At 39.3% G+C, this 14,669-nt stretch overlaps 1 protein-coding gene across 22 annotated transcripts in view; it reads left to right on the top strand.

The window, feature by feature from the left end:
* UBAP2L (ubiquitin associated protein 2 like) overlaps positions 1-14,669 on the top strand; it is a 44,109-nt gene that overhangs the window by 2,968 nt on the left and 26,472 nt on the right. For 7 of the 22 annotated variants that reach the window (XM_052637453.1, XM_052637442.1, XM_052637448.1 and 4 more), the window contains exons 2-9: positions 1,143-1,272; positions 2,884-2,961; positions 3,529-3,639; positions 9,771-9,972; positions 10,314-10,409; positions 10,809-10,854; positions 11,312-11,424; positions 13,098-13,157. In XM_052637453.1, coding sequence (XP_052493413.1) covers positions 1,183-1,272; positions 2,884-2,961; positions 3,529-3,639; positions 9,771-9,972; positions 10,314-10,409; positions 10,809-10,854; positions 11,312-11,424; positions 13,098-13,157 — 796 coding nt within the window. In that variant the 5' untranslated portion in view covers positions 1,143-1,182. The remainder of the gene's footprint in view (positions 1-1,142; positions 1,273-2,883; positions 2,962-3,528; positions 3,640-9,770; positions 9,973-10,313; positions 10,410-10,808; positions 10,855-11,311; positions 11,425-13,097; positions 13,158-14,669) is intronic. The other 15 variants (XM_052637461.1, XM_052637459.1, XM_052637456.1 and 12 more) reach the window with 5 other exon arrangements.

Genomic DNA, 14,669 nt, shown 5'->3' with positions numbered 1-14,669 from the left:
GAATTACCCTATGTGAAGTTTTATTAATGAAAAATAAATAATGTAGAGCAGAAAAGTAAAAACTTGTCCTCTTTGGAATGGAATAAAACATGCAGAGTAACCTCCTTTTGAGCACTCCATAGTATGAATGTTTTCTTTGTTTGCTAAATACAGCAACTGAGATTGCATTTAGAATCTTTGCTTGTTAGAAGTGTTGTAACATAAACTGATCTGGTTTTGGGAAGGCCCTTTGTGTTCCTTGTCTCTTTAAAGACTCAACAAAGTCATCTTGCTGGCAATAATGTCTCAAGTTTAAAATGATTTCCCAGAAGGACTTTCTTCCAAATAAAACTTTGTGCCAAATAATTTTGATTTGGGACAAATTTGGGATTCTCTGTATATTAAGGTGAGTGGTGGAGGGTAATTGCCATTCTGGTTTCTTGGAACTTCGGACTTAGGAAACCAACATAAGCAGCCACAAAAGCAGGGTGCTGGAATTATTATCCAAGGAACTGAGATTCTGAGCAGTCACTGGGGCTAATACATGCCTTGTGGAAAGTTGTGGGAGCCCCTGCACCATACTGAGGGACAGAAACTTGAGGGAGAAAAGCTAGACTTGAGCTTGTCCTTTCCCAAATGATGGAGGACACATGCAGCTTATGTTTAAAAGGTTGTAAGGCAGGTAAAGCTGTTTTCAAAGGTAGGTTGAGTACAGCATTTTAAATTGTTTTTATTTGAAGTATAGGCTAATCCCCTTCCTGGAAGGCTTTTGTTTCCAGGCTTTGCTGATTATCTTTTCTTCTGTCAGAGGGACTTTGGATGTTTTCACTTGTGGGACGACTTCATTATTAACATTGTTTTGCTAACTATTAAGATAGCAAAACTTAACAAAGCCTGCTTATAAGGTACACTAACCAGATTGTGCCCATAACTTTAAAATAAGCAAACCATCACTTAACACGTTTTATACATTTATTGTTCTGCAAAAATGGATTAGTACCCTAAAGAATTCATCAGACTATAAATGTCTCAAGAACAGGTGCATGTTGGTTTCTTTGAAGAAATGATAGTCGTGAAGGTGCTGATGAAAAAGGTTGAAAACATTTTACCTGCATTTAACATCTAAACTTTTTTTTTCTTTTTTTTTTTTTTAAATCTTTCAGTATTCTACCTTGTAAATACTGTTATTTGTATATACTGTAAATGATGACGTCGGTGGGCACTAACCGAGCCCGGGGAAACTGGGAACCACCTCAAAACCAAAACCAGACACAGCACAAGCAGCGGCCCCAGGTAAAGAACCCAAGGGATGTGGATCCATGGGGTAGCCTTGCGAAGTTCTATGCTTTGGGTTATTAGTTTGGGTTCTTTATTCTTATTTTCTTATCCTTTCCTCTTTTCACTTGGGGCCTAATAACTGTTAATGACACACTCTGATGCAGTGTGCTTATTTTTATTGTTAATTTACTGCATTATGAGGCTTGGAAGGAATGGGCCCTGTGCTTTGTATCTCTAAGATAGTTTCCTTTATTCATCTGGGTTGTTTCAGCAATATATTTCTTATTTCCTAGAATTTCCACTTTGACATCTCTTTAGCCAATCTTTGTCTTGCCACCTTTTCCTTTCCTTTGCTCTTGTTTTCCCTAACTTGTCTTTTATTTTCCTCTCTTGTCTCATTGAGGTCTAATCTGATTTTTCCTTTCCCATGAGGAGTTAGCGTCTTTACTGTGTTCCTTTAAGATTAACAAATGAGACACTCTATAGGGTATTGCCCAGTTTTTTTTTTTATTTCAAGATTTTATTTTTTAATATTATCTTTATTATTATTATTATTTTACTTTACAATATTGTATTGGTTTTGCCACACATGAACATGAATCCGCCACGGGTGTACACGTGTTCCCTATCCCAAACCCCCCTCCCACCTCCCCTGCCTGCTCAGTTTTAAAGAGTAAATTAACCTGGGCACTGAGGTTTATGAGGTGTTTTTTTTTTTTTTTTAAGTTGAATTTAGATATATTTTTTTAACAACCAGTTTGGTATTTGTTGGCACCTAATATGAATGAGTCAGTTATATTTGGTTATGGTCAGATAAATTAAATGTCAGATTAGAACTTTTCTCTTATTCATTTTTCTTTTAATTCTCTTTACAGGTGAATTTCTAGCAGAATTCTAGTATTTATCTCAGCTGGGGCTAAAATTTCTGACATCTTACAAGCATACATTGGATACTTAGAGGATATGTTCAGTGTATCCTCAGACTAAACCTTATGCTGTTCTCATCCCTAGGGAATAAGGGAGTGACAGTGATCATTGCAGAAACAGGAACAGAGTTTTCACATGATTTTGCAAATACATGAAATTGAATTAAGGCACAGATGTTTCAAAGTGGTGTTTGATCCCAAAATGAGTCTCTTTTAACTGTGAACATAAGAGAAAACTCCATGCTTTTTTGAAGAAGATAGTGTGAAATAATGACAGCTTAACTCTATGTTGTTATTTTGCTCATTTAAGCATCTTACGTGGTGGAAAGAGCCTAGCAGCTATATAGTCCATGGGGTCGCAAAGAGTCGGACACGACTGAGCAACTGAAGTGAAGTGGTGGAAATGTTGTATTACTTGGCCATGTGTAACAGGGAGAAGGAAATTGGGGTGGGAGATGATGAATATTGATTGTTGTTCAGTTGCTAAGTTGTGTCAGACTCGTTTGCAACCCCATGGACTGTAGCCCGCTGCCTGGGTTGCCATTTCCTTCTCCACGGGATCTTCCCAACTCAGGAATCGAACCCGCATCTCCTGCTTGGCAGGTGGATTCTTTGCCACTGAGCCACCTGGGAAGCCCAGTTGACTGTGTTGGTCCCTCTCATTTCTCTAAACTATTGTCTCTTGATCTTGCTTTTTTAGGCCACTGCAGAACAAATTCGACTTGCACAGATGATTTCGGACCATAATGATGCTGACTTTGAGGAAAAGGTGAAACAAGTGAGTGTATTTTTGATTTGTCATAAGTTGTGGGGAAAAACATGAAGATTAAAGCACAGTTAATAAGATTGATGCCTACCAGGATACTTTGCACTTTAGGTATTAAAAGAATTTTGACCTGAAATATGATAGGTTAAGCCAATACATGAGTGCTTTTATTGTCTGATTTACTGTGCCCCTTTTGACAGATACTTGTTCAAAGAGATTTTATCTTAATTTTAACCTCTTTATTGAATGACTTTGTTAGTACTGTTGTACAGCAACATTGAGCATTTGTGTTATCTAAGAAATATGGAGAGTCATGGTATACTGAAGCCTGTGTGTTTCTGCATTTGATTCTCTATTAGATACTTTATTGTTCGATTGTTTTATAAATATTTTGCCCCATCCTTAATCACAGATGTTAGTATTTTGCTTTTGGAGCTAGAATGTCAAAATTCTGCATGTTTTGCTTTTTTAAACCTAATTCTTTCAAACTCAGCTGTGTCTTCTCCCTTTCCTTCATCTATTTTCCTTTTTGGGAGAGTGCAAGCTTGTTCATAATGGTTGTTGATCTTTTTCTTTCAGTTGATTGATATCACAGGCAAGAACCAGGATGAATGTGTCATTGCTTTGCATGACTGCAATGGAGATGTCAACAGAGCCATCAATGTACTGCTGGAAGGAAACCCAGATACGGTAGAGTGCTAATAAAGTGTTCTAAAAGTGGGTCCCTGGTTGAGAGGCTAGTAAATTCCAAAAATAGCAAGTGGGGCCAACTTAAAGCATACGCTCTTATTCTCCAAATAAAGCAAGGAACTCTGTTTATATTTGCTGGAGGTTGCAAACACTTAAAATTTATGTGCAATAAATAGGAGAAACAGATAAAATCAGTTTCTTTTAGTTGGCCTGGAATAATTGTTGATTCTAGGCTAATGACTACTTTCAAGACTTGGTTAGTCTGAGTGAAGAGTTGCTGCTAAATAGCCTTAGTTACTAATAGATTTATTGCTGTTGAACAAAGCCACAGCCCTTACTGGATTCTGATTTCAGAACAGTCCCACCAATATTGGCTTTACATTTCGCAATACCTTTTTTTTCCACAATACCTTTTTATCATGTGAACTTATTTTTGTTGAAGTAACAGAGAAACCTTTTTAAAAAATAATTTATTTTGTTCATGAATTTTTGGCTGCACTGGGTCTTTGTTACTGTTCTCAGGCTTTCTCTAGTTGCACTGAGGGGCTGTTCTTCATTGACGTGTGCAGGCTTCTCACTGTGGTGGCTTCTCTTGTTGCAGAGCACAGGCTCTAGGCACACGGGCTTTAGTGGTTGCAGCGTTCGGCCTCTGTAGTTGTGGCTCGAGGGCTTAATTGCTCCGATGCATTTGGGATCTTTCCAGACCAGGGATCCAACTCATGTCCCCTGCATTGACATATGGGTTCCTAACCACTGGATGACCAGGGAAGCCTGAGAAACAAACTTTACAGCTTGTTGACTATTCCTGGAGATGGTAGGGGATATTGGAGGAACTCTCACTCTGGAATTTAGAGTTGATTTCACTTCTTCCTTTCCTTTCCTTTCCTTTCCACTTAATGAGAATGCTGTGTTTTGTTACTGTCTTATTATTGTATCAGATTGTTATGTCCCTTAAGAATAGGATGGTGCCTTACTAAATAATCTTTGGGATGTTCTGCAGTGTCGAGTAGAGATCTTTATTATTAGTTTTTTGAATGAGCAGTGTATCATTTGAAGTCATTTTCATTTACTTGATCTTACTCGAGATGGTTGCGATTGAAAACCAGATTTCATCCTTAGATTAACTGGTGTTACAGTGTTACTTTAGCTGAATGTTGGAGGTTTGTCAGTTTCTTTGAGACAGTGGGAAATAATAGTGAAAACTGTTTTTAGTCGTTGAGTTTAGATTTGTAGATTTTTTTCTTCAGAAGTGTGGTCCTAGATTAGGTTTTACAACTGCTTTTGTTTGAAAATTACTACCTGAATACTCAGATAGCAGTTTTGGTTCATTTTGAGTTTACTCTGGAGTAATTGCCTCAAGATTTTTCAGGGAGTAGGATGGAGATGGAAGTGGGACTACCTATGCTTTCTAAAAGTGTGTTTTTTTTTTTGAGACGTCGCTGGAAGTTCAGTGGTTAAGACTCCAAGCTCCCAATGCGCTGGCTGTGGGTTTGATCCCTAGTCGGGGGATAAGGTCCTGCATACTGTGTAATGCGGCAGAAAAAAAGTGTGAAAAAATTTTCTTTTGCACATCACATTTTGTTTCACCTTCTAGTACTAGAAGTCTAACCTTCTTCCACAGTATTAAAAAAATAAGCTAGAGAATGTAGGTTTATGCCCCAAATAAACCAGCAACTAGTGAAACCAATGGGAATCAGTCAGTTGCCAGGAATGTTACATGTATTTGGGTGGATGAGATCATATCAGAGAACTGGCAGTGCCTTTGGGCAAAGCATAGTAATTCTTTTTATCTATAGAACCCATCTGGTGCCAGCAGTTGATAAATAACCATAGAGAAGCCAAAAGGTGACAGGTTTCTGAAACCTTCCAGATTTTGATACAGATTAGCACAAACTCTTAAGGACTAACTGTTTTGAGTCTCATTTCCAGAGTTCCTGATGGCAGGTTTAGGTATGAGGTTACTATAATTTATGAATCAAAGCTACTATGAGCATAAAGTGACCTACAACTTAATGTGGAATCAGGGTGGGTTGGAAGAATAGGCAACACGCTACTGCTAGGTCCTAGGTGGATGCTTAATATTTTTTTTGGCCAAGCTGTGTGGCCTGCAAGATCTTAGTTTCCTGACCAGGGATTGAACCTGTGTCCCCTGTATTTTAAGGTGAATTGTTAACCACTGGACCACCAGGGAAGTTCTTTAGTATAGTTATTTATTTGGTCATGCTGGGTCTTCAGTGCTGCTTGAGGGTGTTTCTCTAGGTGGGGCAAGCAGGGACAGCTCTTTCGGTGCACGGGCTTCTCATTGCGGCGGCATCTCTTGTTGCAGAGCACAGGCTCTAGGCACACAGACTTCAGTAGTTGCAGTGTGTTGGCTTAGTTGCTCTGTGGCATCTTTTAGTGTAGTTTTAAATTTACTTGTTTTGAACTTAAAAATGTTTAAATTGTGGTAAAATACACTAGAGGAAATTGACCAATTTAACCATTTTAAGTAAACAATCCTTTGTCACTAAGGACATTCATGGTGCTGGACAGCCATTCTTGTTGTATAGTCACCAAGTCGTGTCTGACTCTTTTGCAACCCCATGGACCATAGCCCGCCAGCCTCCTCTGTCCATGGGATTTCCCAGGCAAGAATACTGCAGTGAGCTGCCTTGACCTCCTCCAGGGGGTCTTCCTGATCTAAGGATCCAAACTGTGTCTGCTGCTGGGCAGGTGGACTCATCGCCACTGAGCCGCCTGGGAGGCCCTGGGCAACCATTCCCACTACCCTTTCCAGAACTTTTTCATTTCCCAGTTAGAAACTGTATTCATAAAACAATTAACTCTCCATGCCCCACTCCCAGCTTGGGTAAAATCTTCTGTTTGTGGTATCTCATATAAGGTATTGCCTATTCTTGGTACCTCATAAAAGTGGAACCAAATACTTGTCCTTTAGTGTTTAATTTAGCAAAATATTTTTAAGGTTTGTCTGTATTGTGACTTAGGTCAGAATTTCAGTATCAGTCCTTCGGAAGACTGAGTATATTGTGTTGTGCATTTATAGCACATGTTGTATATCCACTCATCACTGGCGAACACTTTGGATTATTTGGAAATAAATTGTAGACATCAGAGTACTTTGATTTCCTAAATTCTTCAGCATGTTTTCCTAAAAGGATGCTGTTTTATATGACAAAATTATTGTTAGCCCTGAGAAAGTTAATAGTAATTTCATATTACTATTCCATATTTTTAAAGTTACTTGATAGCTGTTAATGAGCAAACCTTCCTCAGCGATCAATGCAAAGAAATAAAGGAAAACAACAGAATGGGAAAGACTAGAGATCTTTTCAAGAAAATTAGAGATACCAAGGGAACATTTCATGCAAAGATGGGCTCGATAAAGGACAGAAATGGTATGGACCTAACAGAAGCAGAAGATATTAAGAAGAGGTGGCAAGAATACACGGAAAAACTGTACAAAAAAGATCTTCACGACCAAGATAACCAGGATGATGTGATCACTCACCTAGAGGCAGACATCCTGGAATGTGAAGTCAAGTGGGCCTTAGAAAGCATCACTATGAACAAAGGTAGTGGAGGTGATGGAATTCCAGTTGAGCTATTTCAAATCCTGAAAGATGATGCTGTGAAAGTGCTGCACTCAACATGCCAGCACATTTGGAAAACTCAGCAGTGGCCACAGGACTGGAAAAGGTGAGTTTTCATTCCAGTCCCAAATAAAGGCAATGCCAAAGAATGTTCAAACTACCGCACAATTGCACTCATCTCAACATGCTAGTAAAGTCATGCTCAAAATTTTCCAAGCCAGGCTTCAGCGATACGTGAACCGTGAACTCCCTGATGTTCAAGCTGGTTTTAGAAAAGGCAGAGGAGCCAGAAGTCAAATTGCCAACATCCTCTGGATCATGGAAAAAGTAAGAGAGTTCTAGAAAAACATCTGCTTTATTGACTATGCCAAAGCCTTTGACTATGTGGATCACAATAGACTGCGGAAAATCCTGAGAGAGATGGGAATACCAGACTACCTGACCTGCCTCTTGAGAAACCTATATGCAGGTCAGGAAGCAACAGTTAGAACTGGACATGGAACAACAGACTGGTTCCAAATAGGGAAAGGAGTATGTCAAGGCTTTGTATTGTCACCCTGCTTATTTAACTTACGTGCAGAGTACATCATGAGAAGAAGCTGGTCTAGAAGAAGAACAAGCTGGAATCAAGATTGCTGGGAGAAATATCAATTAACCTCAGATACGCAGATGACACCAGCCTTATGGCAGAAAGTGAAGAAGAACTGAAAAGCCTCTTGATGAAAATGAAAGAGGAAAGTGAAAAAGTTGGCTTAAAACTCAACATTCAGAAAACGAAGATCATGGCATCTGGTCCCATCACTTCATGGGAAATAGATGGGGAAACAGTGTCAGGCTTTATTTTTGGGGGCTCCAAAATCACTGTAAATGGTGACTGCAGCCATGAAATTGAAAGAGACTTATTCCTTAGAAGGAAAGTTATGACCAACCTAGATAGCATATTCAAAAGCAGAGACATTACTTTGCCAACAAAGGTCCGTCTAGTCAAGGCTATAGTTTTTCCAGTGGTCATGTATGGATGTGAGAGTTGGACTGTGAAGAAAGCTGAGCGCCAAAGAATTGATGCTTTTGAACTGTGGTGTTGGAGAAGACTCTTGAGAGCCCCTTGGACTGCAAGGAGATCCAACCAGTCCATTCTAAAGGAGATCAGTCCTGGGTGTTCTTTGGAAGGACTGATGCTGAAGCTGAAACTCCAATACTTTGGCCACCTCATGTGAAGAGTTGACTCATTGGAAAAGACTCTGACGCTGGGAGGGATTGGGGGCCAGGAGGAGAAGGGGACAGCAGAGGATGAGATGGCTGAATGGCATCACCGACTTGATGGACATGAGTTTAGGTGAACTCTGGGAGTTGGTGATGGACAGGGAGGCCTGGCGTGCTGCGATTCATGGAGTCGCAAAGAGTCGGACACAACTAAACTGAACTGAGCACACGGGCATCGTGATTTGGTATTTGGAATCCTGGTATCCAGGATGGTAAACATGATAGTCTTGGCATTTGAACTGAAACTTACTTGTACATATTTGAACTTATTTGTACATATTTTCTGCAAAAATTATAAATCAGTATATGTGTATGTTTAAAACTTGAAATTTATAAGGAATTCTCTGGCAGTCCAGTGGTTAAGACTCTGCTCTTTGACTGCTGAGCACCTGGGTTCAGTCCCTGGTCAAGGAACTGAGAACCTGCAAGCCACAGGGCAAGGCAAATAAAAAAAGAACTTTAAGTTTATAAAATTCATTTTCCTAGGGAATGAGTTTTTGCACGACTGTTTAGCTTATTTTCCTTGCTATAAATATTTGTTCCCGATCTGCTTTGAGGAAGGTTGAATTGTATTATAGCAATTTCAGATGCATAAGGAGAACACAGTGAGTAAAATGAGACATGCTTCCTATAGTCAGCATGTCTCAGGGTCAGGGCTGTGCTTTCCTGACTGCTATTTGGTCTTCTTTTAAAGAAAGGAAATTGGTGTGTGTGGAAGGGGGGTGGGTTAGAGAGCAGGTGTAGTTGTTTTCCTCCTAAATTCTAGGTTGCTTAATTTGAGACTCTACTCAGGAGTCAAATGTGCTATTCATTCACTCTGAATTCAAAGTTAACTTTTAGAAACTTTTGAGTTTTCAGCTTTATTTGACATGGATAAGGCTATAAAAAATTGGAAATTACTGAATGCATAGGGAATTAGTGTTTTCAGCCCAGGAAGCACACTTGAAAGAAAGGACCAGTGAGTGACTAGGCCCTTTGACTAAGGCGACACTGAGTGACTGAACTGGATGGAGATCTTGGTGGCCCTTTTGGGAACAATTCCTGCAGTCCATTTGCTCATAAGCACCTCCTCCACAGAAAGGGCTTCAATTTTGCAGTGATAGGTGCAGAATTTGTTTTGAGGTCCTGTCTATGCCCTCAACTTAAGCAGAAGTAAACTTACAGAAGTATCTTAGATATGGATACTGAGAGAATGGTTAACAGTTGTTTCAACTTTGATCTCTGGTTTCCTGGTAGCAGCCTATACTGATCTGCCATGAATGCTCTTCCCTTCTTTAGCATTCCTGGGAGATGGTCGGGAAGAAGAAGGGAGTCTCAGGACAGAAGGATGGTGGCCAAACGGAATCCAACGAGGAAGGCAAAGAAAATCGAGACCGGGACAGAGACTATAGTCGGCGACGTGGTGGACCACCAAGACGGGGAAGAGGTGCCAGCCGTGGACGAGAGTGTATGCATGGGGCTTTAACAAAACCAGCTGTGGGTTAGTAATGTCTAGACTTGAGGGGTGTCAGGGCCTTGTGAGGCTAGACTTAGTAACCATTATCATTTTTCTTATGATCATCTGTTCTGAGATCTTGGCATTTTTTACATATAGTTTTTTTTAGCAACAGCCACCAGTTAGCATGAGATGACCTTTTTAGCTGTGTGTAAGATTTTTCTGACTGGGAACCATTCCCCTAGTAACCGTCATGTTCTGTCCTTCCAGCTCATTTTCTCTTCTTTGTTTTTGTCTTCCCCCCATCATGTATGCATACCATTTATATATATTTTTTCTGTTCACTTTACTCTGGCCATTTGTACTGTTCTGTTTTTAAATTTCAGTTCGAGGTCAGGAAAATGGATTAGATGGCACCAAGAGTGGAGGGCCTTCTGGAAGAGGCACAGAAAGAGGCAGAAGAGGTCGTGGCCGAGGCAGAGGTGATCAGTTTGTTGGGGGAATGGATGTTGGGGATGATACTCTTATTAGTTTAGTAGGGGTCTGCTTTATTAAAAAAAAAAATTCAAATGGATGCTGGATACCTTAATTGTTGAGATGTAGTGCAAATTCTAGAGATTATTGTGAGGGCAGTGGGGATGAAGGTAGATGTCATTTCCTCTAGTATTTATTGTTATTACTATATTTGCTTAAGGATCCGGCAGTTCAGTCAGCAAAGAAACAATCTTGTCAATAATAAGGATTGTCCTCTTATATTAACTGATAAGCTGCAGAGTGAGAGACGGAACATCTAATGATGTCAACCACTTACTTTCCACAGTTTCCTCAGTTGGCATGGTGCTTTTATATCAACTTTTAAAATGTTCCCTCTCCCTCTTTAGGTGGCTCTGGTAGGCGCGGAGGAAGGTTTTCTGCTCAAGGAATGGGGTGAGTTTCATTGATCCAATGTCAAAGTCTTTGATTTTTTTTTTTCAAAAGTGTTACCATAGTAGCTTGATGTGGTTAATATTCTGGTATCCTGAGGATAATAGGCAGCTAAGTAACCAAATGTGATCAGATAGATTGCTACAGTATTTCATCAGATGTGTGCAGACATTGGGCTTATTTTAGTGAGATAAGCGTTTACCACCTGGATCACTTTATCTCATAACTTCATATGGATACATATACCTGTTGTTTTTCCAAAATCTTCATGTGGATTTTATTGGTGGCCTATTGCTAGGGGAATGATAGATACATATAAGATTATATCATGAAATTTTAGGTAAGCTGATAAAAAGAGGAAAAGTGAACAGACAAGATTCTAATTGCCCTCCTTTTAATTTCAACTGATGTTGCTTAGCACTCAGAGGCTCTTAAGCTTTTTATTTATTTTTTCTCCCAGAACCTTTAACCCAGCTGATTATGCAGAGCCGGCCAATACTGATGATAACTATGGCAATAATAGCGGCAATACATGGAACAACACTGGCCACTTTGAACCAGATGATGGGACGAGTGAGTGACTGTTTTATTCATTTTTTGTCTCTAGGAACCTAAGGAAGTAATTTTTTTGAGGTTGTACTAACAAAAAAGTGGAGGTATAGTTTTTGAGTGCTGAGACGGGGAGAGAAAGGGATAACGGTTATATTACTGTATACTCTGTATTTATTGTGTGCCTACAGGCACATTATACATGCTGTTTCACCTGATCTGTCACTGTTTTATAAAACAAACATTATTTATGATCACTTTTCAGATGACAAGATTTAGATTGCAGGAGTGATTATGAAATTTGCTAGTATTTGAACTTAGAATTTTTCGACCCTGTAAGGCCGTATGCTCTTTCCATTATACCGTCAGCTCCCAGTTGTATTTCCTAGTGTTTGTTTGGCTTTGCCTTTTGACAAGATATCCAGGATTACTCAAACCACTACTTGTAGAGGTGAACAGGGCCCAGAATCAAAGCCCACTGTTAATTTGTTTCTGCATACAGAGATAGGAATGTCTTTTTCCTTTAATTTTTGGGAAATATCAGTATCTGGGCAAGGAGAAAATCTGGAGACTTTCAGCCTCTCATTGTTGGATAGTGTTCTGGGTATGGTAGGGTATTATGGGATTTGCTTTTTTGTTGTTAGCTGACTTTGGTGCATATCTGGGTAGCATAGATGTTTGTGGATATGTTAGGCTTGTGGGACACACCAAGATGTATTTGGAAGTAAAAGATACTTTTATTACTTTAAATGAGAGCAGCCTCTGGGTTCCAGAGAATTTTCTTCTGAGGAGATCAACTATCTCCTTCTGGCTGAGTCAGCACATGGAAAGAAAAGCCTGAGACTTTTTTTGTCTTACAAAGGGGGGATGGGTTAATAGAGGAGCATGAAATAGGCTCTCTTGACTCCTTATCCACTTAAATTTGCCTTACCCCCCTTTCAGAGATCTGTTATCTTAATCTTGCATCTTTAGGAAGGTCTTTGGCACAAACTTCTTCTCACCTACTGCCCACAGTATGCTATACCTTAGGTCCTGAGTATTACATGCTTTTTGTTCATCAAGGTGTCTTAAAAGCTCATTTTGAATACAAATTTTTCAGGGATGGAGGCTAAAGTTATTGTCAAGCTAGATAACTTTTTGAGCTTCCTTATTGGCCATGAAACGTCCTTTTCTATTTTAACTTTGGAGGCATTAGAACTGCTCTTCATTCATCTCTTGATGGCTTTTTAGAGCATTGGTAGCAGTCTGAATAACAAAAGTTGACGGATTTGTTTTTAGTTGTGGACAGAAAATGAGGTATGGAGTCCCAGTCCTAGGTTGGTTGGAAAAAGAGGAGAGGAAGAGGTGTGTGTTTGCTTATACCATGTAGAGAAGAGCAAATTTGGGAGGCTAGAATCAGAACTTTTGATTTGTGGCTGAATGAAAGATTTTGTGCTGCTACTGTCATCTTGTTAGTGTTGGGTTAGCTCCATGCATTCATCCTTGTTAGTTTGGTGATTTGAACTTTTCATGCATGATCTCTTTTTATGTTTTCATGATAGCAAACTTCAAATTCCCTTTTTATTTTAAAAAGAGACTGAAATCTACCCTTAAAATATCCACAGGTACAGTGGGAGTTGTGTGTTGGGGGCAATCATTCTCATTCACAAGCAAAATTTCACTGGTTGTTTTTTCTTTTCTTTTCTTTTTTGTTTCAGGACTTGATTTCATTGGGGTTGAGGGGTCAAATTATCCCCGAAAATTTGAGACTGCTCCTGGTATGATACATCCAGGCGCCTAACTGCCCCGGATATTTAATAACAGATTTTTATGAACTGAAATATCTGTGGATATGTCATCTTTATGTCTTACTGCTTTTTATTTTTCTGCTTTTACCTTCCATTCTGTGCCTGTTTTTCTTACTTAGAAAATTGCTTAATGAACACTTAATATTTACTTTGTGCTTTTTGCTGATGGAGTGGAAGCCCTAATCTGTTAGAATATTTGAACACTTTCTGCGTCTTAATGCTTCCTCAGTGTGTAGTCTTTTCGTTAGCCGTGACCGTAAGTCCTGTACAGGAAGGTATCAAGTAGCTGTCTACTGTCTTCCTTTCCATTCCAAATACAGTCACCAGAGTGCAGGGGGGAAAATTTTCTTGCGTGAAAGATAGCTTCTAAGTAGTATGTAACTTCTTAGATCACTTCTAATTCTAGGATTGTATGTGTTAACCCACATTTTGGATTCCAGTTAACAACAGTGGGATGAATGTCAATGGGGAGGAAGAATGGTATCACCAGAGAGGGAGAGAAAAATGTGGTTTGTAGCTTGTATAAATTGAGATTGGACTTTAATTTGATTTGGAGAACATTGTCATTGTTAAGTGGCTTGAAATTTCTGGGGTACAATTTTAACACTGTCCGGGGAAAGGCATTGCACTGACATATATTTCTCTAGGAAATAGGATTTTTCATTATTAAATATATAGAAGAATTTATAGAAGGTGGGTTTTGTAGGTATTAGAATGTTTCTTTTCAGTGATGAAATCTGAATGCCAGACCTTCATTGATGATTCTTGTAAGAAGTTTTCTCCATTTGGAGAGAATGCTGTAAGAATTATTAAATATATACTATTATTCTAGAGAAGGAAATCAGGAGTTTTCTTGTCTTTTCTACAGATAAGTGCCTATTTCTTAGTGTGGTCCTTTGCTTGAAGGGATAAATTTTAGGTCTCAGAAACTCACCCATATTCCTTAAGAAAAGGCAGGTTCCTTTTCTGAGGAGGACATTTGTATATGTGAAGCAGAACAAGGGGAATGTGGAAGATAGTTTGATTATTTATGGACCTCTTCTACAGAAAGTGTATCTGCACTACGTTACTACCAACAGGAGGAGAGTGTATAACTCTATTGTCTGTGCCATGAGCTCAGCAGGTCAGATTTCATGTCTCGTATAGTTAGGATTAGTACGGTATTTATCACACATACTTGATTTTTCCAGTTTCGCCTTGTGTCTTTTGAAAATAACAGCCAGCAGGGTTTTTAAATTCAGTTCCCATAGCAGATAGGTGTCAGTGCTCTGTTTGGATTTCAGGCCTTTGCTTCTTCATTGCCCTTCGACTATCTTGTCGAGACCATTTGTGTTCCTCTGCCACGTCTCTTCAGACTGCTGGCAGTATTGTCTTATACTCAATAGATAAGAGTTTGCATGTTTTGGCTTGAATTGTCTGCTGCCTTTTCACTGAACAGACCACTGAGTCAGGCCTGAAGGTCTATAAGAGATTGCTTGGAGT

This window comes from Budorcas taxicolor, chromosome 3 (genome assembly GCF_023091745.1).
Source record: "Budorcas taxicolor isolate Tak-1 chromosome 3, Takin1.1, whole genome shotgun sequence".
In the NCBI taxonomy this organism is placed as follows: domain Eukaryota; kingdom Metazoa; phylum Chordata; class Mammalia; order Artiodactyla; family Bovidae; genus Budorcas; species Budorcas taxicolor.
This window is presented reverse-complemented; position numbering and strand designations above follow the sequence as displayed.